This window comes from Ambystoma mexicanum, chromosome 2p (assembly GCF_040938575.1).
Source record: "Ambystoma mexicanum isolate Mex_15411 chromosome 2p, UKY_AmexF1_1, whole genome shotgun sequence".
Taxonomy (NCBI): domain Eukaryota; kingdom Metazoa; phylum Chordata; class Amphibia; order Caudata; family Ambystomatidae; genus Ambystoma; species Ambystoma mexicanum.
The window spans coordinates 1,161,722,498-1,161,748,891 of record NC_090923.1 but is presented as its reverse complement, the minus strand read 5'-3'; the positions used below and the strand labels follow the sequence as shown (position 1 = coordinate 1,161,748,891).

Below are 26,394 nucleotides of genomic sequence, written 5' to 3'. Positions count from 1 at the left end.
CGCAGCCACTGCTTTTACTCACTGTGCCTTTCACAGATGGGAAATATCCATTTGCATATCAGTCTTTGTCCTGCCCAGGGGCAGTCCAGCACCGAAATACAATGGCAATTCCAATCTGAACGAGAGTACCACCAGCAACCCCATACACGTGTTTCACCCTTGTTGGGGATCATCAGTGAGGTGAAGCTGATGCCTCTCTAAGCACAGTGAGAGGGAGACCACGTCTGGTTGCCCCCAGGAGACCTAGGGTTACCAATCCCAGGTTCCTAAACAAATAGTTTTAGAAAGGTAGCGGGCGCCCCTCTCTCGCAAGAACAGACATGATAACCTGCTCAGTGGTTATCAACCACTTGAGAGTTCGCAGCCACTGCTTTTACTCACTGTGCCTTTCACAGATGGGAAATATCCATTTGCATATCAGTCTTTGTCCTGCCCAGGGGCAGTCCAGCACCGAAATACAATGGCAATTCCAATCTGAACGAGAGTACCACCAGCAACCCCATACACGTGTTTCACCCTTGTTGGGGATCATCAGTGAGGTGAAGCTGATGCCTCTCTAAGCACAGTGAGAGGGAGACCACGTCTGGTTGCCCCCAGGAGACCTAGGGTTACCAATCCCAGGTTCCTAAACAAATAGTTTTAGAAAGGTAGCGGGCGCCCCTCTCTCGCAAGAACAGACATGATAACCTGCTCAGTGGTTATCAACCACTTGAGAGTTCGCAGCCACTGCTTTTACTCACTGTGCCTTTCACAGATGGGAAATATCCATTTGCATATCAGTCTTTGTCCTGCCCAGGGGCAGTCCAGCACCGAAATACAATGGCAATTCCAATCTGAACGAGAGTACCACCAGCAACCCCATACACGTGTTTCACCCTTGTTGGGGATCATCAGTGAGGTGAAGCTGATGCCTCTCTAAGCACAGTGAGAGGGAGACCACGTCTGGTTGCCCCCAGGAGACCTAGGGTTACCAATCCCAGGTTCCTAAACAAATAGTTTTAGAAAGGTAGCGGGCGCCCCTCTCTCGCAAGAACAGACATGATAACCTGCTCAGTGGTTATCAACCACTTGAGAGTTCGCAGCCACTGCTTTTACTCACTGTGCCTTTCACAGATGGGAAATATCCATTTGCATATCAGTCTTTGTCCTGCCCAGGGGCAGTCCAGCACCGAAATACAATGGCAATTCCAATCTGAACGAGAGTACCACCAGCAACCCCATACACGTGTTTCACCCTTGTTGGGGATCATCAGTGAGGTGAAGCTGATGCCTCTCTAAGCACAGTGAGAGGGAGACCACGTCTGGTTGCCCCCAGGAGACCTAGGGTTACCAATCCCAGGTTCCTAAACAAATAGACTGATATGCAAATGGGTATTTCCCATCTGTGAAAGGCACAGTGAGTAAAAGCAGTGGCTGCGAACTCTCAAGTGGTTAATAACCACTGAACAGGTTATCATGTCTGTTCTTGCGAGAGAGGGGCGTCCGCTACCTTTGTAAAACTATTTTATAAGGAACCTGGGATTGGTAACCCTAGGTCTCCTGGGGGCAACCAGACGTGGTCTCCCTCTCACTGTGCTTAGAGAGGCATCAGCTTCACCTCACTGATGATCCCCAACAAGGGTGAAACACGTGTATGGGGTTGCTGGTGGTACTCTCGTTCAGATTGGAATTGCCATTGCATTTCGGTGCTGGACTGCCCCTGGGCAGGACAAAGACTGATATGCAAATGGGTATTTCCCATCTGTGAAAGGCACAGTGAGTAAAGGCAGTGGCTGCGAACTCTCAAGTGGTTAATAACCACTGAACAGGTTATCATGTCTGTTCTTGCGAGAGAGGGGCGCCCGCTACCTTTGTAAAACTATTTTATAAGGAACCTGGGATTGGTAACCCTAGGTCTCCTGGGGGCAACCAGACGTGGTCTCCCTCTCACTGTGCTTAGAGAGGCATCAGCTTCACCTCACTGATGATCCCCAACAAGGGTGAAACACGTGTATGGGGTTGCTGGTGGTACTCTCGTTCAGATTGGAATTGCCATTGCATTTCGGTGCTGGACTGCCCCTGGGCAGGACAAAGACTGATATGCAAATGGGTATTTCCCATCTGTGAAAGGCACAGTGAGTAAAAGCAGTGGCTGCGAACTCTCAAGTGGTTAATAACCACTGAACAGGTTATCATGTCTGTTCTTGCGAGAGAGGGGCGCCCGCTACCTTTGTAAAACTAGAATGTATTGAATCCATTGAGATAGTGAGTTGTGTCATCCCTTATCTACTGGTCCACCTTATGTTCTTTGTTATGAAGAATGGGTTGGTCAGTACACCGTTGATGAACTCACAAAAATCATTGAAGTACTTTCTGCCTCCCATGTGGTGGGACCAGATGGTACTTGCAATGCATTACTCAAGTTATACTCGGAGCAATGGGCTCAGGCTGTGCATCTACTATATAAGTGGATTGGCAAATATGGGCGTGTCCCAGACACATGGAGGGATAGCTTTGTTTTGCCCATCTACTAAAAAGTATGTTGAAAAGAACCGACCAACTACTTCTTGTTAGCCATGCTAGACATCCCGGCAAAAGTCTTTGCCAAGGTATTACTAAAAGAGCCCCTCAGTGGATTGCTGAGAAGCACATTCTTCCTCCCAATCAATCGGGTTTCCGTGCTAAGTCCTCCACAGTACATAATCTAATTACTTTTGTCACAACCATAGAGTATGCGTGGAATAGGCACCAGCTCCCAGTGTACGGAGCATTTATAGATTTTAGTGCTGCCTTTGACACAATATTAAGGAATAAACTATGGAATAAACTTGTACGGTGGGGTATTCCACATGGGTTGCTATCTATGATTAGGCTGCTCTACACCAATACCCCAGTTAGAGTAAGGCTCGATGGGGAGGGAAGAGTTACCAACGAGATTCTGACTAGTAGAGGTGTCAAACAAGGCTGTATACTAGCATCCACCCTTTTTAACTTTTACTTGGCAGACCCGCAGTAGCATTAAATGCCACCTTAGCATGTGATATCAAAATGGGACCTCTGAAAATCGGCTGGCTGGGTTATGTAGATGATTTGTTGTTATTGGATTATACACCCAAGGGGCTATGGGACAATTTGGCAGTGTTAAACGATTTTGCAAATGAGAATGGTTTGAACATTAATCTAGAGAAAACCAAAATAATTGCCTTCTTGGGGAAACAAGAAGTAAATACTTGAATAACATAAGATGGAGTATTGCCGGTCAGAAAGTTGAATGCTACACATATCTAGGAGTATTTGTAGATTGGATAGAAAATAAATGTTAATGTATGAAAATCACCATGTCGTTAAGCCACTTCATTGGAAAGCAAGGTGTGTGCTCGCTAAGTACCATCCTGCTGCTTTACTCTGCAAACATTTTACCCTCCCTCCTATACGGGGTTGAAGTTTGGGGTAAAAAACTCAAAAAAGAATTGAACCTGTTTGAAGGTAAAATCCTACGAATTTGTTCAGGATGCCCAAAACCCTCCCTATCAAATGCATCTTACTGGAATGTAACATTATACCCTCCCGAACAAATACATCGTATTGGAATTTAACATGATGCGTATAGGTGACATTATGGAATACAAATTAACTATGCTGCATTTAAAGTTATGTAACCTAAATAATGACAACACAATTGTGGAGGCATTGAAAGGATTTAGGTGCATTGACAACAGTGAAAACTTTGGAGTGTTGGGACATCTCATGTTCACCTATAAAAAATGAAAATGAGTGGACAGAATACACATAAGCAAGAATAAAGCGTAACCTGAAATATGTGACACGTGGTACTGGAACGGAAAGAGATATGGTACGTGTAGCTACAAATGCAAATAGCGGCATGTTCATTCAGCAGTGGCTAGAGCATTCTGATGCCCCAAAATATTTGGTAGTCTGTCCAAATAGTAAAATCTTTAGACAATACTTATTGTTTAAATTCAATGTGTCAGATACACTTGACATTGTTGGTGCCAAACTTGGTATTGATAGAACCTGTCGGTGGTGTAAATTATATGGAGTCTTGATAATTGAAAAAGCTGAACACATCATATGCCACTGTGAGAGCCCCACAACGCTAAGACAAACACCTGAAGGCCTACAAACATTCACTTGATCTTAAGTATGTTAGTGGGATGTGGACAAAACTTCTAAAGGGCAATTATGTAAATCTGATTCATCACTTGATGACATTTTATGAGAAATGTTTGGGTGTACTCCATGTTGGCTGAACCCCCCAAAGTTAAATAGTCCAAAGTAAATAGTCCCATTCTAATGTTGGTCTTCATGATGATTATGAGCCTGGCGCCAAAGGCGCCAGGACTGACTCCAAGAGAGTCTTGGATGAGATTTTAAGGCCTTTGACCTGGCCCTAACTGGAAGGCTGATTTGCCGGTGATTTGCCGGTGAGAGCCAGGGGCAAGGGTCATGACAGCACCCCCCCCCCCCAAGGCCCCTCTCACGGTGGCACTTCTGCCTGGTCCATGTTTGGCTGGGTAATTCTGATGGAACTTTTTTAATTAAGCGAGGTGCATGGATGTATTCACTAGGTTCCCATGATCTGTCTTGAGGGCCGTATCCCTTCCAATCAACTAAGTAGTATAGTTTGGATCTGGTGTATTTTGAGTCTAGGATATCCTTTACTTCAAATTCTGGTTCTCCGTCAACTAATACTGGTTTTGGTGGTGTTGTAACCCGAGTACCAGGTTGTACCGGTTTCAGGAGTGATACGTGAAACACAGGATGAACGTGCATAGTGGGTGGCAGGGCTAATTTAACTGCCACTGGATTTATTATGGATTCAATAGAATAAGGTCCCAGATATCGGGGACGAAAGGTCTGAGTCCCTTTTATGGGTACATATTTTGATGCTAACCAGACCTTGGGCCTCATTACGAGTAGGGCGGTAAGGGATACCGGGCACCGGTAAGGAGGCCGGTGCCGGTAATCCCTTATCGCCCTACTACGAGTTCCCTTAGCGGGTCCCTCCTTTAACGCCTGGTCTGACCAGGCGTTATGGACGGGACCCGTTAAAGGAAATCAGAGCCAATACGGTACCGCAATTTGCGGTACCGTTATTAGCGCCTTCCCCATTCCCATTGAGCCCTATGGGGGCTCAAATGGGAATGGGGAATGGCTTTTTCAATGGGGACTTACCGATCCCGCAAAGGTTGGACTACACTGGCAAGTCCCCATTGAACGAGACCGCTGCCGGACACGTTATTGGTGGCAGTCATGGCGCAAATAGCGCCATGACTACCACCAATCTTGTAATGAGGCCCCTTGTCCCCAATTTGATAGTCGGGGGCTTTACTACGATGTTGGTCAGTGAATTTCTTTTGTCTGTTCTTGGCTTGGAATAAATGTTCTGCTGCTTCTTTGAAGGCCTGGGAAATAGTCGTATGTAGCGTTATAACCGCTGGCATTTCCAAAGGGGTTGGGAGATCCAATTCTGAAGTACGTGGAAGTTTAAAATGCCCCCATGTTGGTGAGTAGACACCAGAACAGACTGGGTAAGACCAAGATCAAGTAAGCCATCAAAGAAATGCTGCAACCTTGGGACAAGCGGAGGCTTAAATCTGATGTTGAAATCGCCTAATACTATCAAATTGCTATATGCTGCAACCTTGGGACAAGCGGAGGGTTACATTTGATGTTGAAATCTCCTGATACTGTCAAATTGCTATATTTTATTTAATCTGAAGTGAGGCAGCAAGTTCCAGAAATGGGAGGAGGAACAAGGTGCAAGATCCCGGAGCTTGATAAACAATTAGGAAGTGGAATGAGTAGGAACCAGAGACTGCAAAACAAACTAAAATAGCTTCTTTGTTAGCTCACTGGCGAAGGGAATCTGCACAATATCAAAGATGGATGATTCTATAGTCCTGGGAAAGAAATTGTTTAAACAAAGGAATAGACGACTCACTGAGCCAAGTCTCCATGAGACAAACAATATCAGGGTTTGAACTATGTAGAAAATCATGAACATAGTCAACATTGGCCACCACAGAGTGGGTATTGAGTAAAAAGTAGAGCGTTTGCTAGGAACATGGGAATTACTCACTCTGTCACCGACGGTAAAAGATGGTGGGAAAGACGTGTTATTCAGTGCTAGAGAAAGTAATGAACAGGAGTAATGTACTTTTCAGCTGCTTCGCCTGTCTGTAGCCCTGACGGGCTCAACTTAGGCGCGACGGGCTCTCTCCCGCTGCACCCGACTGCTGCGCTGTTGGAAAAGCTGTTTCTCAAATACATACATCCTATTTCCAAGGCCTATCACCTGTGCAAATGTGACTGAATTGCATTACCTTTAATCAAGAAACATCAGGTGAGGTCAAGCGGTCCTTGACCACACAGGGTTTGATACTCACCAAATGGCAGTGACTGTACTGCCAGGTTTCTAACCCAATATTTCTATATACCGATTTAAGCAGATTCTTCCTGTTTCTAAACAAAGTAAAAAGCAATTGTTATAATTACCAACTGTAATCATACTCAGTTTATGAGCCGCAGAATATGAAGGGCTGAATCTGCCTTTCGGAATCAGGACCTGTGCCCTGCAGGCTTTACACAGATACCATTAGTGAAGGGTTAACTTGCTGATCGGTCTTGCTGGCAGCTTTATAATACACTTAGTCGAACATGTTTTAATTTGGTGTGTACCATTCTTAAGGTGCCTCCATTAACATGGACTTAAAAAAAAGCACTGCTTTATGCACTTTATTCCAAGATGTGCTGCTAGGAAGGTTTCCTTCTCCCCGCCTCTTCCTTCACTCTGCCCACCTTCTGCTCTGTCCCTTTCCTTTAGATAACCCCTCCCTTAGCCCCCAACATTTTCAGCGAAATTAATCCTCTGCAGGGCCAGAGCTATGATTTGTGCCCATTCATCATCTTGGGACAAAGACACATTTTGTCATCACCTGGTAATAAAACACATTGGGCCTCATTACGAGGTTGGAGGTAGCCATGACGCTATTAGCGCCATGCCTGCCTCCAAACTCGTTCCGACTCCGCCCTGGTGAATGGAGCAATTACCGGTCCATTCCAAGGTTGGCAGGACTGGTAATTCCCTATTCACCAGGGCCATTCCCTAGGGCTCAAATGGGAATGGGTAGGCGCTGATAATGGTACCGCAAATTGCGGTACCGTTATTAGCTCTAGAGTCCCTTTGCGGGTCCCGTCCTTAACGCCTGGAAAAACCAGGCGTTAAGGAAGGACCTGCAAAGGGAACTCGTAGTAGGGTGGTAAGGGATTACCGGCACCAGTGCCCTTACCGGTAATCCCTTACCGCCCACCTCGTAATGAGGCCCATTGAGCCTCATTACGAGTTTGGAAGTAGCCATGCCTGTAATAAAGGCAGGCTACCTCCAAACTTGCGAAAAAATCCAGCACCTGTGAATGGGCAATAGCCGGGTCATGCCGAGTTTGGCGAACCCGGTAATTGCCCATTTGCGGGTGCCGGTAATAAGGGACTCCCCATCCGCATTCGGCCCCATAGGGCTGAATGGGAATGGGGAGGGTGGTAGCACCAGTAATGTTAAAAATGGTACCGGTGTTACCATCATGTTCTGCTTGCGGGTGCCGGTACGGCATAAGCAGAACTCGTAGTATGGCGGTACGGTAGCAACGGTGCCGGTAGCGATAGCAGCGCCATTGTTGCCTTACCGCCATACTTGTAATGAGGCCCATTGTATGCTTGTAGCGACAATTAGTCAGGCTTGTTGGATGCAACTTAGGAGTTACCTAGTACTGCATAACCCTAGAACTGTCTCTGCATGCAATCAATCACATGCTGCTACATACATGCTGCTACATACCCTCAGAAATGTGGTAGCATAAATCCGACCCCTGTATTCTCCTCAAATGGCCATTCAGTCAGTGAAAAAGGAGTACTTACTGTTATTATCAGAGCACGACAGTTAGATGGCCACAAAAAATAACTCATCCAGGAATATCCTACCTATGCATTACTACGAACCTTTGTTATGCAATACCCAGATTAATCTGTACCCTGGAAGGCCATGTAGCATTCCGCAAATTTCTCCAAACATGGACTTTCACAAGGCCATTATTGACAAATTAGCACAGATTTGTATTGTCCAAAAAACAGGCTCCTGTACTAGATATTAACGATGGAAAGACCCCCCAACCCCTGGAGCAGAAAAACCACGTAGAAGAACACAGTTGAGACGGGACTCAAATGGTTCAGTCCCACCCACATATGCAAAGATGTCTTTACATCACGCTGAAATCAAAATGCTCTTGAGACCAGACTCAGCCAGTTCTCCATCATATGTAAACCACTAACCAAAACCCTACAACCGTAGAGACTAGATTGAACCTTCCGATATACCATCTTCGAGAGAAGCAAGAACAACAAGAACCCTTCAATCCAAACTAATATTAACAAGGCAGGATATTCCTCTCTTTGCCCACGAGTAAATGAAAATCTACCAGATCAATCTAGCCAATCAACTTTGGACAACAGGGCCCTTCAAGAAGCTCTGAAAAACTACCTCTCCTATCCCCAGCTAACCTACTCACTGTACAATCTCTTTGCACCTTCAGACTACATAAATAGACCCACTGCACACTGCAGCCTTGTGCCGGCTAATAGAACTAACACCACATTAACCGCTATGGAGCCACTTTGAGCTTGCTGCACAGTCTGCAACATCTTTAGCCCAATCACACACTACCCTCCTCTTCCTAGTACACATTTGGCATTCCTGGTACCCCAGCACTACTAATTAAGAGTTTGTATGCTCTCGCTTCTTAAAAAGCATACACCGCAATGTCACCTGTACAAGCCACCTAGAATTAGACTGGCACAAAGGACTCATGTACCTCTAGCCTGCACCCTTCAACACCACAGGTTTCACACCTACCTCTGCCTCTACTCACATTACGCATACCTCCCCTCTTATTCCAGAACCATGCACTAAGGCCACCATAGAAATCATATTTGTTTTAGAGTGTTACAGTGGTTCGTAAATTGCACTTAGATCACAGAGTGCTTGCCCACTCTTCTGTGTGAAAGAAAATAGTTGTTCATTATGCACCTGTTAAATATGCCTATGCCATGTGGAAGGAGAGGTGTACTCAGAGCTAATTACCCATGTAATAATAACCTTTTTCTTTCACAAGGTAACAATGAAGACGAGATGGACGAGACGGAGGTGATAGAAACTATTCTCCTAATTAAGAGCGGCGACTACTGCCTCCAGAACACCTCTGAAAAAAACGAGGCTGCCTTCTGCTTCACAGAGACCAGCACCGAAATGGAACTGGCAAAGGTAGCCACTGCTGTGCAAAGCGTGACCTGTCTGCCAATCTCTGTGAGGATTAAGGATAGATGGTGCTTCAGCATAGGAGCTATGTGATGCATAACCTGTCTCTGAAGAGCTATGAAGGTTATGTATATGAAAGGTTCTATAACTGGGTTTGCCCTGTGAAGCGTTTTGGGGTCTGAAGATGTTGCACAATTGTGACCAGCATCTAAAGCGACGCGAGGTCCGAGGTTAGGAACTATATGTTGTGTAACCATTAAATAACACGCTTTGTGACCCAATGATAGGAGTTTTATAAAATATAGGCTGGCTGTAATGGTATGTCAGATCTCATATTCGATGCTGAATGATGTGTTTCTTGTTTATAAAGTGCTGTGAGGTCAGGGAATAGGAGGTGAGAAATATATAACTTGGCTGTAAATTGCTGTGACATCTGAAAATAGGCGGCTTGCTAATACGTAACCACTGCAGGTTCTGAGGATAGGAGATTTGTGATGTGTTGTCCGTCTACAAAAATGCTGTAGGGCCTTTATAATATACAACCTGTCTTTAAAGTACTGACCAATCCTGCAGCCCAATGGGGACACCAGGCAGCAAAGGTAGAGACATGTTTATTTCCATACAGCTGTGCAGAAATGGAGAGATAAACCAGCAGGGGATCCCATCCCAGAAAGCAGGCCCTCAAGCACAGAAACATCAGGATTTTTATATGGTTTACACAATGAGTCTTGCACAGAAAAGTCAGGGGCCCTCATTACGACCCTGGCGGAGTGGGTTTACGCCAGCGGTATTCGTGGCGGACCCGTCCGCCCTACTACGAGTTCCCGTAGCGCCATGGAGCCTTTCTCCGCCTGGTTTTTCCGGGCGGAGAAATCCATGGCGCTACGGGACCTTGTTGTTAATTACGCCACCGTAGTTTACGGTGGCGTAATTAACGCCTTCCCCACTCCCATTATACCCTATGGGGCAAAAATGGGAATGGGGAAGGGTAAAATGGGGATTGGGGATTTACCGCCCCGCCAAGGTCGGAATGGGGCGGAAAATCCGCCAACCCCCATGGCGGTATCGGCAGCTTTCCGCCGTGCTCCAAGGTGCATTTTGCACCGCGATTTCCGCCAGGGTCGTAATGAGGGCCAGTATGATTAATATAATTGGTTACATTAACAATGAACTCCCTAGAGCTACATTCTCCAGCTTTGAAGGTTAAAGCGTTACTATATGTCCTATGGTCACCACCACCCTTGGGGGTCCTACTAAAAAACGGGGTGCTAATACAGGAAATCTAAGGAAGTAGTAGGGAACCCCACCAGAACATCTGTGTATGATGAAGCTACTGCCCGGAGGGTAGCAATGTGGATTTGGGACAAAGATTTACAAAACACAGTCAATGGTTCCTTTTTGTAGACATTCAGAAATGTTATCAAATATTCTATCAAACATCATTTTCATTCCAGAAATGGCAAAAAATATTTATTTATTTAAATTTATATTGTAAGGATTCGAGCAGTTAACCAGCTTCTCATAACAAAAGTGCCTAGAAGTTAGTGAACAAGTGCTTCAAAACAAAAATCAACAAAACATTGGGCCTCATTACGAGGTAGGTGGTAAGGGATTACCGGCACCGGTAAGGACATCGGTGCCGGTAATCCCTTACCATCCTATTCCGAGGTCCCTTAGTGGGTCCCTTCCTTAACGCCTGGTCTGACCAGGTGTTAAGGATGGGACCTGTTAAGGGACTTCAGAGCTAATAACGGCAAATTGCGGTACCGTTATTAGATCCATCCCCATTCCCATTGAGCCCTATTGGGGCTCAAATGGGAATGGGGAATGGTTCCCAGAATGGGGACTTACCGGGTCCTCCAAGGTTGGAATGACCCGGTAAGTCCCTATTTCGGGAACCCGTACCCGGAATGCGGTAAGGGGGTAGCCATGTGCTAACAGCACCATGGCTACCTCCTACCTCGTAATGAGGCCCATTGTATCCACATGATACCAAAATTACAACTTATAAAAGTAACTGGACAACCCTTGCAAGCACACATTCAAACATCAATCCAAAGGCAATACTGTTGAACATGTTTGATAAGCAAGTTCAAACAATCAGTATATGTGTCCTGCCACAGACTGCCTTTCTGTAACATACTGTGGCTTGGGTTATATTCTCTGTGACAGCAAATGTTATTAAGCTGTGATCTGTAGAAAAGATGTTGATACTCCATGTTTCTGCCTTTTGCTATGGGGGACACCTTATCCCATATGTCCCCACCCTGTAACTTATGACAAATACCTTCATCAGGACTGGGAAAATTGCTTGTGTAAAGAATTAATCTTCATATTGCCCCTACTCATACTGCGTTGTCGTGTCTTGGTGCTTCTAACATGATGTTGACTCTCAATCATGATATGTTAATCAGTTTGTCCGTAGGCCCTGTGTTTCTTTTTATGCAATGCTCTGTAAAGAGGTCATGGGAATGTCATGGCTGCCTGTCAAAATTTTGCAGGAACAGGGAGAGAATCCCTCTTAACCTGGGCAGTCAGAGCACCACCTAATAATGAGGGATGCTCACATAGTGTGCCCCGAACTCACAGTTTTAACAAATTCACCCGATATGTGTCTCGAATACACACTGGGCATCTTGAATGACAAAAAACTGCTGCACGCTATAGCGTTATTGGTTTCCCGCACCAATTGGGACCTGTACAATCCTGCCCAGCCATCCCAAGTGACATAACCCACTGTCTTTGGCAGATCTTTCGATTCTATGCAATGCTGCATGATCCGGCACCGGCTCCCCGAGTGACTCTCGTTCCCATTCTCGGATGGCGTAGCCTGTTTTCAATGCAGACCTCGAGCTGAGAAACTGGGCATACCTGAGCCTGGACAGAGCCTGACATAACATGTGCATGCCAAACTGTTAAGATTGATTTTGAAAATCAGCCCTGGTAGGAGGATTTTGGGAGGCCAGCCTACTATGGTGAACAGGGAAGACAATGTTCCATGAGTACATAACGTAAATGAATGGTGTAAAAGCTAATTTACGCTGTGGCTCATATTCAAACATGTGTATGGTGGAGAGGAGTGGTGGAACGCAACTTGCATTTCTGCCACTTCTTTGTGCCATTCAAATACTCCAGAATCTGCGCTGGAATGGATTATCATGCCGGCGCAGATGCTGATGATCCCTCTGGGTCCGCCTGCTTCATGCATGTGCATAAATCAGTACTATGCATGTGCATAAAGCAGGCGGACACCATAGGGATCCATTGTGCACGCAAGCATGTACAATTACAAGTAAACACTTAATTTCAATCGGGAACAGAGTTCCCAGTTGAAATGATACCCCCCACGACATGCTTGCATCTCTGGGAGAGTTTCATTTCAATTGTGATCGCTGCTTGGCAAGCAGCAGTCACAGACAAAAGTAAACGCTGCCTGGCATGCTAGAATGTGTCAAGCTGAGAGTGAGTACGAAGTCTGCAGAAGCTGCTGCACTTTGGCAGACCCTCAAAGGCATTACGAACTCAACCACATTGATGGCAAAACTGAGCACGGAACACCCCCGGGGGAAAGGGGAAGTGGATAAAATAAAAAATCATATTCCTTCCAGCTATCTCTTGGAAATCTGCAGAGGGGAAAAGAAAGGAGACAACATATTTGATTAACAACAACCTCCTCTTTTAACCCCAACAACACCCGGTTACCATATAAATGTATTTTTAATGCTTTTGACATGTCTGTTCATTTCACAGTGTGAAATGTCTTTCTCTGCTCATGCAGAATGACATTTTTTGCTGATGTGTAAATTGGCTTTCAGACACTTATAAAATGTTCATACCTGCCAAACAACAAGCTGTCCAGGGAAAGATGAGCTAACTTCCAATGCTCAACCCTGCGTGTTGTAGCTGCTTGCTGATGGAATACACAGTCTGACCTCAAAGGCAGTCCCCGGGTTACCTGCACTCTTGTTTAATCTCCAAGGAACTGTAGTCTGTCACAGTGCTCACGGCAGAAGCCTGGAGCCTTAAATACGAGGATTCCCTCACAAGGGAAATAAACTTCCCTGGTCACGCAACGTTTAACTTCTTCTAAATAAGAGGAGAAAAGACAATGAAAGTCTGCACGGATCTCCTGATGCGAACTACGTAGTTCCTAATGGATACAACGCTAGTTGCATAACCGTTGATAGCTTTCACAATGAGAGGCCTTAAACACTCCAACGTTCTAACAGATGAGAATGTTATGCGTAGGCAAAGAAAATGTCGGTCCATTATGAAGTGAGAACCACTTTTAAGAACTAACTCATTACTTAAAAACGAGGCGAAAAATTATGTAAGAACATTTACAAACATTTTCTGTTCTTATTTTAAAGATTAATATTTGCCCAAAAGAATTCCAAAATAAACGTTTATCTCTTATGCTTATCTCAAAAAAAGAAAATATTTTGCCAATTCAACACATAAAATAAAAGGTTCTTTCAACTTAGCCTAGCTTCTTCTTCCAAAACTGCTGTCTTGCCTTTGAAGGAATAGATTCCTGAAACCTGGAGCTCCTAACTTCCTGATCTTCTCAGCTGGGCAATGGACAATGAAAGGCAGTTGTCACAGACCTTAAACATTCCATAGCCAATTAGGGAGCAGAATGAGAACCACCATTCTGGTTTGGGATGCTGTTCACACTCTGAAAGTCTGCTAAGGCCTAACTCTCCCTTACTTTCTGACAGAAAATAAATGAATAATAAATAACTCCACCAGCCTTAAATTAGGACAAAAAGCCTAGGCAAAGAGAACCTTGGCAAAAAGGGAAACAAACAGTGTGCAAACAGAGGAGGAAAACCTGACAGTATGTCAGGCAGCGTTAACTCACTTAGTACATGCTTGTATGCCACCCTTTACATTTGAACCCTGCAGTGCAAATTACAAATATTTGGCGATGGGGAGCCGTTTAAATTGCAATGCAAACATAATGGCTCCTTGCCGTCAAATTATTAATTTGACCAACATGTGCCCCTGAAAAGTTAGGTAAACCAATCAAGGTATGGTAGCAGAGAAACAAGGCTTTGTCTCAGTAAGGGTGTGATAGTGGTCTATGGCTATAATCCAGTAGAGCAATACCAGTAACTTCTAGACCAGTGGTCTTCAAACTTTTTTGGCCTGGCCCTGAACTCCTCCAAAAATGGCAAATGTACAGAAAATCCAAATGGCTATGAACTATTGTGCGCCGTCACTGCACCCTACTCCCCAGTATAGTCCCTGGGCTCCTCCTCCGGCTCCCATCACTGTCTCTGGGCTCCCTCATCCCACTTCTACCCAGTCCCTGAGTTCTCCCCACCCCACCACAGACCCTGGGCTCTCCCCACCCTGCTCCCATCACAGTCCCTGGAATCCCCACCTCCTTCCCCTACCCCGTTCCCAGCACAGTCCCAGGGCCAGTGGCAGCTGGTGAATTTTTTTAATGGAGGGGCATAAATATTTCCTCTAGATATGCCATAGCGACTGAGCGTAATGGCGGAGCCTGAACTAATGAAGGAGGGGTTGGGTGGATTACCCCCACCCTCCGGGAATAAATAATGGGTTAAAATGTTGCATTTTAGAGCATACTTTAAAAGGGAAATTGGGTAAAATGCCAAACAGTTAGCAGTTGGTGCTGGGGGGCTGTCAGGTTTCCACCTAGACTCTTTGCAAGAAGGGAGTGGAGCAGGAAACAAGAACTCGGAGTGTTTACCTTTTTGTGTTGCTGTCAAGCAAACTTAAAATCTTCATTACCAAGTACCTTTAGGAGGCAGTTGTGATCCAAGGCCAAGATGGAGGAAATACTCCTAACAGCTGATTTGCTGCACAGCTATTGTGAGGTAGTTATGGATTCTCTGATTCTAAACTGCCTTTCATTCAGAAAATGGCCAGAGAAGGTCCTAGTTTTCCAGACCTCCAGAGATTTGATACAATAGACTCCAAGAAAATACTTTCTGAGTTAATCCAGTGATAGTGAAAACAGATGAAGCTTAGAAGAGTCAGCTTCAGCTCCAGGGCAGAGCTAAGTGCTGTTTAAAAGAATGTTAAATGTTGCATTACAGTTCAAGTTCCCAAAGACAATGGGCCTCATTACGAGTCCGGCAGTAGCTGTGCCCGAAAAACCGGCAGGCTGCCGCCGGACCGGTAATACCATTCCCACTCCATCATTGCCAGAATCACCGGGGCATTACAACCCCGGTGACCCGGTAATTCCGGAGGCGGAATTCCGGAAATCCCCATTCCCATGGAGTCCTATGTGACTCCATGGGGATAGGGACCATGGAAACACTGGTTCCGTCTATGACAGAGCCAGTGTTTTCCATGTCCGCCTGCAGGCGGGTGGTGTTACTTCCGCTTAGACCTGGCGGGAGTGACACCTCCCGCCTGCAGGACTCGGAATCAGCCGGTCCAGAAACAACGGTGGTGGCGGATTTACCGCCAACATTGTTTGCAGACCGGCAGGGTCATAATGAGGCCCAATGTATGTTGATGTTAATTGTCTGTACAGTTAAATGCTGCCGGGAGACCAGGCGCGTTTAAGTTAAAGGTTTTGTTGATATACTAACATGCGTGAGAAATATTTACCATAGCGTCTCTGTTTTCTGAAGGCTTTTGGTTCCGTGTAAAGGACCCAAAGGAGTGCATGCACGTCATTTTCATTTTTTCTTGAAGGCAATCGGCACTCGTCCGTAGGCCTCAGTTACGTAGAACTTTCTCTTCAGCGTGTTAATCTTCAGCAGCAGCACGGTCCTCAGAGTAGGCGCGCGGTAAACGGAAAAGGTGAGCGCGTGAAGGAGATGCGGTGTGGGCAAATTGTTAAGAAGTTAATTTATTTTTATGTGTAATACATAGACTTTGAGACATAAATACAAAATCTGTGACTTGTTACAGAAAACTGTACAATCCTAGTAAACTGCCTCAGTAAAAGCTAATTAACAAGTCAAGAAAGAGAAGCCTCTAAAAGAAGGAAATAAAAGAAGATTAAGATAGCACGAGGCAAGTTAGCACCTGTTGACCATTAGTTCTCCAGAAGGGACAGCAAGTTCAGAGTTCAGGTGTTCGGCTAAAACACTGGTGGAAGAAGATTAAAGAGAACATTGAGGAAGCAAATTTCCACCTGAGTCCAGCTGAATCATTAAGAAGCCTTTAGCTATAAACAAGGGCTTTCAGGTAGTGTTTTTTGATTTGTGAGAATAATTTCAGCAGTCTACATGCAAGGTAGTTAGATGAAACGTAGTAACTGAGTGTGTATTCTATTACAGGTCACTACATCATCCAATTTTCAAAACAGAAGTCGAGAGTGCTGAGAGTCTACCTCTGTGGCCTGTTCTCATTTACTTTATCCACTTCCCCTTTCCCCTTGGGGTTGTCAGTCCACTCATTTTAAATCAGAAGATTGCTTAATTGGCACGCTTAAGGGGACTGGAGGTTCATCGTCAGCTCCTGCAGGAATGAAGAACTGTGACATTGCAGGCGTCCAGGGGGCAGGCCTGGTATTTTTTACTGGGCATCTATGATAGATGTGCAGTAAAAAGATACCATCCCTGTCCCCTGGGGCCCACAGCGCCTAACACACTCACACAATCAACATGATTATGTGTGTATGCAAGGCGATCTGTGTTAGGCAGAAACCTGTGCAGTTCCCTCTGGGACTACTGCAAAAGATTTAGGACTACAGATGTTTGGCAGTAAACCCACTTGGTAGCAGTCTGTACCACACGGATTCACTTGGTAGCTGTGGCTGAGCAGTCAGACTTCCCTCAAGAAGAGTTAGGCAGTATACAGAGTATTCACAATAGGTCAAGAGCACACAATAGAACAAGTAAACACTGACCAGGGCTTGGTGTAAAAGAGATATAATTATTTATTTAAAACCACATCTAGAAAAACACAGAGGCACTAATAGTAAGCAATTCAAAAACACGGTCACTAAAAGATATACACTCCCTTAAAAGAATATTAGACAAGTCTTAAGTAAAGCCCCACTTATTTTCAGACAGCGGTGAGCGCTTAACGTAGATGGCACTCTAATGGTTCGTTTTAAAAAGGGAGAGAAAAGCAGAGAACAAATTGAAACAGATCCCAACACTTTTGCAAGAACATAACAAGAGAAGAAAGCAAAGTAAAACCGTGAATTCAGAGTCAGTAGGCCAGGTCCGCTTTAAGAGGATCAAAACGAAATGTGTCCAAGGTCACACGGTATCAGTGCACAAAAGTCTTGTAATGGTTCAAAAAGGAATTGGATCAGAGAAAGGGACCAGTTAGAGGGTCAAGGCGGCCAGCCCAGTCCAGAAGGTTAAGGAGTTATTATTACCTTGTTGCAATCTTTAGAAAGGGAGGCCTGGCGGACACGGTACCTTAAAGTGGTGAGAACGATCCAGCGGGGGCAGTTGTTCCTGGCAGCGGATGCAAGTCGGTGCTTCGTCCGGGGGAAGAGAGGATCTCGTCGTGGAGGAAGACAGGAGTCCATTGCACTGCCAGGGAGGAAACCAGCCGTGGAGTTTCTCAGGTACAAGGAGCGGTCCGGTGATTCGCGGTTCAGTGGTGAGTGGCTATCCGGCCGCCGGGGTGCTTGGCACGGGCAGTTTGACCACAAACCGGGCTGGGGTGCGAAGAAAGAAAGGTAAACTGGTTGTGCCCACCAGTCAGGGGAAGAAGCCTCTCCAGCCGGAGATCTTCTCTGTCGTCGGGAAGTGGTGAGTCGGTTCTGCAGGGCTGCACCGGTGGTGTTGTCGTGGTAGGTCGGCTCAGCTTCTCCCTCATCGGATTCTCAGGTCCTGTGGCGACTTCTGAAGTTCCAGTCCCCAAAGTCCTGCTTTTATGCAGAAAACCTCCATTCACTCAGCCTAGCTGTCACTCAAACATGCTAAGTGGTGAGCCGGCCGGCTCAGCACTTGGGCCAATCACACAAGAGTGTGACTTGAGTTACCAAGGTAACTCAGTCCAGGGTGCCTAAACCCCCTCCCACACCCCATGTGGTACCCAGACAGAGTGGCACCACTTTTGGAGGCTTCTGTGGAGAAGCCCGCCAAAAAGTGGAACAAAGGGCTCGACTTGGGTTGGAGTCACAGAAGAGAACACAAACGCCATTTTCGAATCGAGTCTTGGCAAAAAATACCAACCGGAGAATTAATATTAATTAAATAAACCGGCGGTATGTTCGAGGCTATGAGAATTAAATAATTAAAGTTGGTAGCCTCGAACAATGGGAAAATCCCATAGGAAAATATTCGCGGTCGAATATAAAAAGTAGTTTCCACTGCCACCAGCCAAAACTCGATTAGGGGGGACAGAGACGTGCCCCCTCGACTAACAGACCCCGGGGCAATCGAATTGCCCCGACCAGTACGTCCAAATTATGATGGTTTGTACTGGTTTCTGTTAATAATTTGGGACTAGTAAAGCCAATGGTGACTTTACGTGCCCTGGGAGACAGTAGTCAGTCCCAGGGTATGGAGTCTATGGTGGGCTGTCACTATGACACCCCTGTGTTACTGCACGGAGGGTGCTGTGTAACACACATAGGAAAAACACATGAGACCCAATGGAGTAAAGGACCCCATAGCCCATAAAACACATTACCAATCAAAGGAATACCATAAATCATGTCCAAGAGTGGGAGAAAAAGAGTCTCACTCTTGGCAGGAGGAAAAAAAAACTCCAGAAATCCAGCAAAGCTGTTGGGGGACTCGCTAGGTTAGGAAATTCAGCCTAAAGAGAGAATTCTCCCTAACTCTCGCCCCCCCAGACTAAGGGACAGGAGGATTTAATCCACTCCTGGATGAGCCTCATACCTCTAGTCGATGACATACATCCTAGAGAGTCGATCAGCATTTTGATGGTGACACCCTGACCTGTGCTCAATGGTGAAATCAAACCCTTGAAGGCAGATTGACCATCTCAATAGTTTTGGATTTTCCCCTTTCATTTGCATTAATTAACCATTTCAAGCGTTGGTGGTCAGTCTGAATGACAAAAGTAGAACCATACAAGTATGGCCTAAACTTCTTCAGTGCCCACACAATAGCAAAGCATTCTCTTTCGATTGTTGCCCACCTTGTCTCAGGATCCTTCAGTTACGGCTGATGAAGCAAATGGGGTGCTCCCTACCTTTACCATCCAGTTGACTGAGGACTGCACCTATTCCTACATTTGAAGCATCTGTTTGCACAATGGAAGTTTGGTGATAATCAGGAGCTCTGAGTACTGGGGCTTGGCAAAGAGCCTTTTTCAGGGTTTCAAAGGCCTGATTGCATTCCTCATTCCACCTAACCTTTTCAGGGAATTTAGGAGAGGAGATGACATTCAGTGAAGAAGCTATGGACCCATAGTTCTCAATGAAATTCCTGTAATACCCAGTGAGCCCTAAGAAGGCTCTCACCTGGGTTTGAGTAGTAGGTGTTGTCCAATTTTGCACAGCTTCAATCTTACTGGGCAAAAGCCTTATTTCTCCACCTCCTACCTCATGTCCAAGGTAGACCACTTTACTCTGTCCAATCTGGCATTTACTTGCCTTTATGGTCAGATTGACCTTTCCAAGAGCCTGCAAAACATATCTCAGGTGGTCCACATGTTCCTCCCAGGAATTGCTGAACACTGCTATGTCATCCAAGTATGCCATGCAGAAGTCCTCCATCCCATTCAGAACCTGGTTTACCATCCTTTGAAACGTAGCAGGTGCGTTTTTCAATCCAAAAGGCATAACCTTAAACTGGTATAAGCCAACTGGGGTAGAAAATGCAGTTTTCTCCTTGGCATGGTCTGTCAGGGCTATTTGCCAATAGCCTGACGTCAAGTCAAATGTGCTGAGGAATTTGGCTGCAACAAGTCTATCCACCAACTCATCTGTCCTTGGTAAAGGGTGGGCATCAGTCGACCTCACCTCAACATTTACTCCTTCAATCTTTTCGTCTAAAGGTAAGCCTCTGAGGAGATCAGGAAGAGCTTCACTCTCTTCTTCTTCCTCTGATGATGCTAGAAGCAAAGCTCCTACATCAGGTCTGGAGACATACGCTTTTAGTCTGTTGGTGTGGAAGACTGTAGTGGGACATAAAATTTGACCCCCTGTCAGAGATTACTTCCTTAGGAAACCCAGCCCTGGTAAAAATACCCAGGAGGGCCTTAGCCAAAGCCGGAGCTGTAACAGTCTTCATAGGAATTTCCTCAGGGTATCTAGTAGCATGGTCTACTACAACAAGTATAAACCTGTTGCCTGAGGAAGTTGGAGGATCAAAGGGACCAACAATGTCAATCCCTACTCTCTCAAATGGGACTCCCACAACTGGGAGAGGCACTAAAGGTGCCACATTCTTGGAGCCAACCTTACCAGAAGTCTGGCAGGTGTGACAGCTCCTGTAGTATTTATCTACTTCGGCCCCCATCTTTGGCCAATAAAAGTAGAGTGAGAGCCTTTCCTTAGTCTTCTTGAAACTCAAGTGACCAGCCAAAGGAATCTCATGGGCTAACTGCAAGAACTGTGGTCTGTTCTCTTGGGGTACTACAAGTCATTTGTTGTCCCCAGGTGCAGACTCGGTTGGTTCATTGCAGAAGAGGCCATCTTCCCAGTGTAACCTTAACGCCCTCTATGCAGGAGCTAATAAAACCATCATAAATAAAATGCAAATCCTTCAAAATAACGCTCTTAGAGCAGCCCTTGACATACCCCGTAGAGCACATATTTCCAACATCAGGAAAGACCACCACTGGCTAAAAATCAGCGACAGAGTCCTTCTCAAGACACTTTCTCTCACACACAAAGGGCTTAACAACACAGCACCCCCCTACATCTCGGCCAGACTGACCAGAAAATCGTCCAGCCACTACACCAGAGCTACTAACCACTTCCTGCTAGAAACCCCTAGATTTAGACGATCCAAAGCGGGCGGAGCAAGCTTCCCTGTTAGAGCTGCCCAGGCTTGGAATGTATTGCCCTCTGCATTAAGAGCAAACCTATCCTACTCCAGCTTCCGAAGTAAGGTAAAAAACTGGCTCTGGTCCAACGACAACTAACCTTGTTGTACCTAACGGTCGTGATATTCCTGAAATCCGGTTCTATGACCACTCTGCCCTTACCCTTCTACCTCTCTGCATACATGTACTCTTAACATTTTAACTTGTTAGCTATCATTTCTACTGTTTGTACTTACATATATGTATTGTTTTTGATATGTTTCCTATCATCCATATGTATGTAACCTAGGTTTAAGTAACCTTGTACCTGCTGCGCCCGGCTACCCCTAGGTTTTGTGCGCATTATCAAATAATAAACAAACAAACAAACCTATATTTCCCAGGCTCTTGCCCCTCAGCCTGAGCATCTGCCTGGTGGCGAAGACCTTCCAGAGTTGGACATTCTCTCTGTCCCTTACTGAAGTCTGCCCTGTTGGGTCCACCTTCTGCCAGTAAGGACTGCAGCTCAGGATGGTCAACAGGATCCAGATCTCCAATGAGTTCCTGGCCTTCCACTAGCTCTTCTTCAGAGTCTAGTTCAACCACGCATGGGAGTGCTGACTGTGAGGTTCTTTCTAGAAGTTTTAGGTTTCCCTTTTTCTTCTATTTTCTTAGAGACAGCAGCTGACATCTCTAGTGGAGCAGGAGTGATCTCTTTCTTCATCATCTCCTTGGGAGTACCTCTCATGGTTCTCTCCCTTGTAGGTCTGGTGAGCTCCTGTAACCTTTTACTAGGAGGTCTGGGGGTATGTGACACTACTTCAAGAGTTTTCAAGTCATTACCCAGCAGAACCCTTCCTGGCACCTCACTTTGTATGTTGACAGGTATCTTCACAGTCATGTCATTACACTGGATGAGAACTGGTAATTGGGGAAGCATCTGCACAGGCCCTCCAGCTAACTTGGTGAGGCGTTTGGGTGCCTTAGCAACATCCTTAGCCTGAAAAAACGATTTGTCCACCACAGTTATGCTGGCCCCAGTGTCCCTAATGGCAGGAGTCTCCTGACCATTCACCTGGACACTGTCCTTATAATACTCTTTAGTATTATCTGGGATAGAATTATAGACATCTAAGTTATGTTGTTCCCACAGACCCAGAGACACTAAAGAAACACAGCTGGGACTCCAATGGGTTCATCAGCCAGTAATAGAAAGTTTCCACTTGCCATTTGGACTTCCTCCTCTGGAGCAAAGGCTAAGGAGACAAGCTGGACCCCTGAAGGTTTACCCTTACATCTGGGATCTCCTTTCACATGGTCAGTAGAGCCACAAACAAAGCATTTACCAAATGCTTTCTGGAATGGTGGCTTGTTCTGACCTCCTTCTGGTTTGGCACCAGGAGGTACACTAGCCTGATTTGGTTTCCCTGGTGGCTTACCCTTTTGGTTCTGTTTCGGGCCCTCTTTGGAATTGGAATTATTAGAATTCTCTTTGGAGTCCTTTTTTGGCTGTTTTCCCTCATCCTTTTTCTGAGTAGCCCCAGAATCCTTGTGAGTGGCCCTGTTGGCAACCCATAAGTCAGCAGCCTTAGCTAACTTCCTGGAATCTAATACCTTTGAATCAGCCAAGTGCTGTCTGAGCTCAGGAGAGCAGGAATCATAAATTGACTCCTACATTACAAGATTCTTCATTCCTTCATAAGTGTTATCTCTGTAACCCTTAATCCATCCCCTTAAGTTTTTCAAACTTTCACCCACCCAGGTAGCCCAAGGGGTACCATCATGCTTTTTGAGGGTCCTAAACCTCTTAAGGTACCGGGAAGGGGTCTTCCCAAATCTAGCTATCAAAGCTAGTTTCACACATTCATAATCCTTCTTATCCACCTCCCCCAACTCCATTACCACATCAGTTGCAACAGGGGGAAGCCTAGAGAACATCGAGGGACGTAACTCATTCCCTGTGATGTCCTGGAGCCCATGATTATACTCAAACATTTTCAACCAATCCAACACATCCAATCTAGGTTCATACATACCCACTAATTCCTTAGGCATCCAGGGTCTTTTGGGACTGGAACTCCTAGAAGAACCAGAGGAGAGAGAAGCATTTTCTACAGACAACTTTTTCATTTCTAATTCATAATTAAGCTCTATTTCTCTGAGTCTTAACTCAGCTTGCTTCTGCTCAGCCTGGGCATTCATTCTTCTGAACTCTAGCTCTTGGTTTCTTTCAGATTGAGCTAAAAACGTTTGTACTCTAATTCAAGCTTCATTTTTTCAAGTTCAAAATAAGGAGGGTTACATGTGGGACCTGGTATAGGCCCAGTAGGTACAGGAGGTAAGGCAGACAGAGGCTCAGAGTGGCTAACTTCATTAGGTTCACTTTCCTCTTCTGACTCATTATCAAGACTTTGATTCAGATCAATACCATCACTGTTTTCTACATTTGCTGGGGGGGGGTAGATTCATCTGTACCACCCAGACTTTGGTTTTCTAACAATCTTTCTATGAGTTCCATTTTCTTGCCCTTCTCAGAGAGATTCTTATGTCTATGTCTACACAATACTTTTAAGCAATCAGCAGTTTTGGCAGACAATGATTCTAGGGTATAACTCTCCATAGCAGACATAGTTAGAAACTCAACTTTTTAGTGCTAAGCTCTGTGGTTAGTTGTCCTAAAGTGTTCAACAAGCACTCTAAAGTGTATACTCAATACAAATCCCACCGCTGTACACCAGTGTTAGGCAGAAACCTGTGCAGTTCCCTCTGGGACCACTGCAAAAGATTTAGGACTACAGGTGTTTGGCAGTAAACCCACTTGGTAGCAGTCTGTACCACACAGATTCACTTGGTAGCTGTGGCTGAGCAGTCAGACTTCCCTCAAGAAGAGTTAGGCAGTATACAGAGTATTCACAATAGGTCAAGAGCACACAATTGAACAAGTAAACACTGACCAGGGCTTGGTGTAAAAGAGATATAATTATTTATTTAAAACCACATCTAGAAAAACACACAAGCACTAATAGTATGCAATTCAAAAACATGGCCACTAAAAGATATACACTCCCTTAAAAGAATATTCGACAAGTCTTAAGTAAAGCCCCACTTATTTTCAGACAGCGGTGAGCGCTTAACGTAGATGGCACTCTAATGGTTCGTTTTAAAAAGGGAGAGAAAAGCAGAGAACAAATTGAAACAGATTCCAACACTTTTACAAGAACATAACTGTCATGATGCCTACCTCCAAGGAGCCAGGTCCGACCCAGCAACCCCAGAGGCAGGCATCATTTCCCCCAGGGGAGTGCCAGCGGGCCCAAGCTGGGGCCCTTTGCACGCAGTCCTGGCGCCTTAGGCACCAGGCTCATGAAGCTAGACATGTGTTCAAGTGTTTTAATGTGCACTTACCTGATGCAGACCATGCTGCCACATCCAGGCCCTCTTGAGGCCTGAATGGAACGACTTTACCTGTGGGACTACTTTCCACCCGGGTGTGGTCGGGGAAGGATACATACCTGATCGGAGGAAGGATACACACTTGGGACTTCTTCCAAAGCTATTTAAACCACACCCGATCAGCAACTCACGCTTCGCGTTGTTCTGCTCCTCGCAGCTGGACGCTCACCGTGTCAGCTCCTGCATCTGGACTTCAGCCACGCCTGTCAGCATCCTGGGTCACCTGCAAAGGGAGACAAGAGACCTTACCTGCTAAATCTGCACCACGGAGACATCACCGACGATCCTGAAAGGGAAGACATTATTTTTAAAAGCATTTCGTTACGATCGCTGCAGCGCTGCATTTCACTCACCTTTCCTGGGTTCCTCCATCTTCAGCAGCGATCATCGGGATACACAGCCACTTCCCAGAGCCTGGAGAAAAAGACAAGAATAAGAGGTGAGAGAAGGAAGGGAATAAGACTTACCTGTTGGGTCATTCCCATTTCATTTCGGGTCTTGCCGCTTCCAGGCATTTTCCGGACCCCGGCCCCTATGGGGAAAAAAGACAAAGACATTGAATGAGCGTATGCAAAGACAGTTCCCGAGCGCTCATCCAGAACTAACCTGCCATTTACTGGAACTGGAACTGCACGTTTCACTTCGGGTCGGCGCCATATCTCCGGCATTCCGAACCCCGGCCCCTACGGGGAAAAAAGACATAAGCATTAGCGCTTGCTGCAAAAAGACAATGAACATTATTATTAAGCTTGGACTTTTGAACTTGCAATAGAACTTTTACAGAGCCTTACCTGAATAGTCAAGCTTACCTGAACTCCCATCAATCCTCAATCCAGTGAAGTAACTGGGTTTCAACGCGCCCCTGCATCAGAAGCAGGATGGAGAGCTCATCCTTCCTGACCCTAAGGTGAGACTTCACAGGGAATCGTGGAAGGGTATCGTGGAGGGTTGGAAGAGAGTGGGAGGCTTGAGCATAACTCAGTCAGTAGGTAATACTCCCTTTTCACGCACAGGGGAATATTCCTGCGAGCCGGAGAAGCCAGAGTAGAGGGCCCTTCCTGTCCATCTTCAGAGTCCTGCGCTTCACCATTGAAGAAGCATCAGCACTCGAAGCCAGACCTGCGCCTCCGTGGGAATCAGGTGAGCGTTACAATAACAAGAGAGGAAGGCAAAGTAAAACCGTGAATTCAGAGTCAGTAGGCCAGATCCGCTTTAAGAGGATCAAAACGAAATGTGTCCAAGGTCACACGGTTGCAGTGCACAAAAGTCTTGTAATGGTTCAAAAAGGAGTTGGATCAGAGAAAGGGACCAGTTAGAGGGTCAAGGTGGCCAGCCCAGTCCAGAAGGTTAAGGAGTTATTATTACCTTGTTGTAATCTTTAGAAAGGGAGGCCTGGCGGACACGATACCTTAAAGTGGTGAGAACGCTCCAGCGGGGGCAGTTGTTCCTGGCAGCGGATGCAAGTTGGTGCTTCGTCTGGGGGAAGAGAGGATCTCGTCGTGGAGGAAGACAGGAGTCCGTTGCACTGCCAGGGAAGAAACCAGCCGCAGAGTTTCTCAGGTACAAGGAGCGGTCCGTTGATTCACGGTTCAGTGGTGAGTGGCTATCCGGCCGCCGGGGTGCTTGGCACGGGCAATTCGACCATAAACCGGGCTGGGGTGCGAAGAAAGAAAGGTAAACTGGTTGTGCCCACCAGTCAGGGGAAGAAGCCTCTCCAGCCGGGAGATCTTCTCTG

At 45.9% G+C, this 26,394-nt stretch overlaps 1 protein-coding gene across 1 annotated transcript in view; it reads left to right on the top strand.

The window, feature by feature from the left end:
• The window catches only part of LOC138567268 (uncharacterized), a 1,463,541-nt gene that overhangs the window by 1,354,872 nt on the left and 82,275 nt on the right, over positions 1 to 26,394 (top strand). The window contains exon 12 of the mRNA XM_069645299.1: positions 9,166 to 9,314. Coding sequence (XP_069501400.1) covers positions 9,166 to 9,314 — 149 coding nt within the window. The remainder of the gene's footprint in view (positions 1 to 9,165; positions 9,315 to 26,394) is intronic.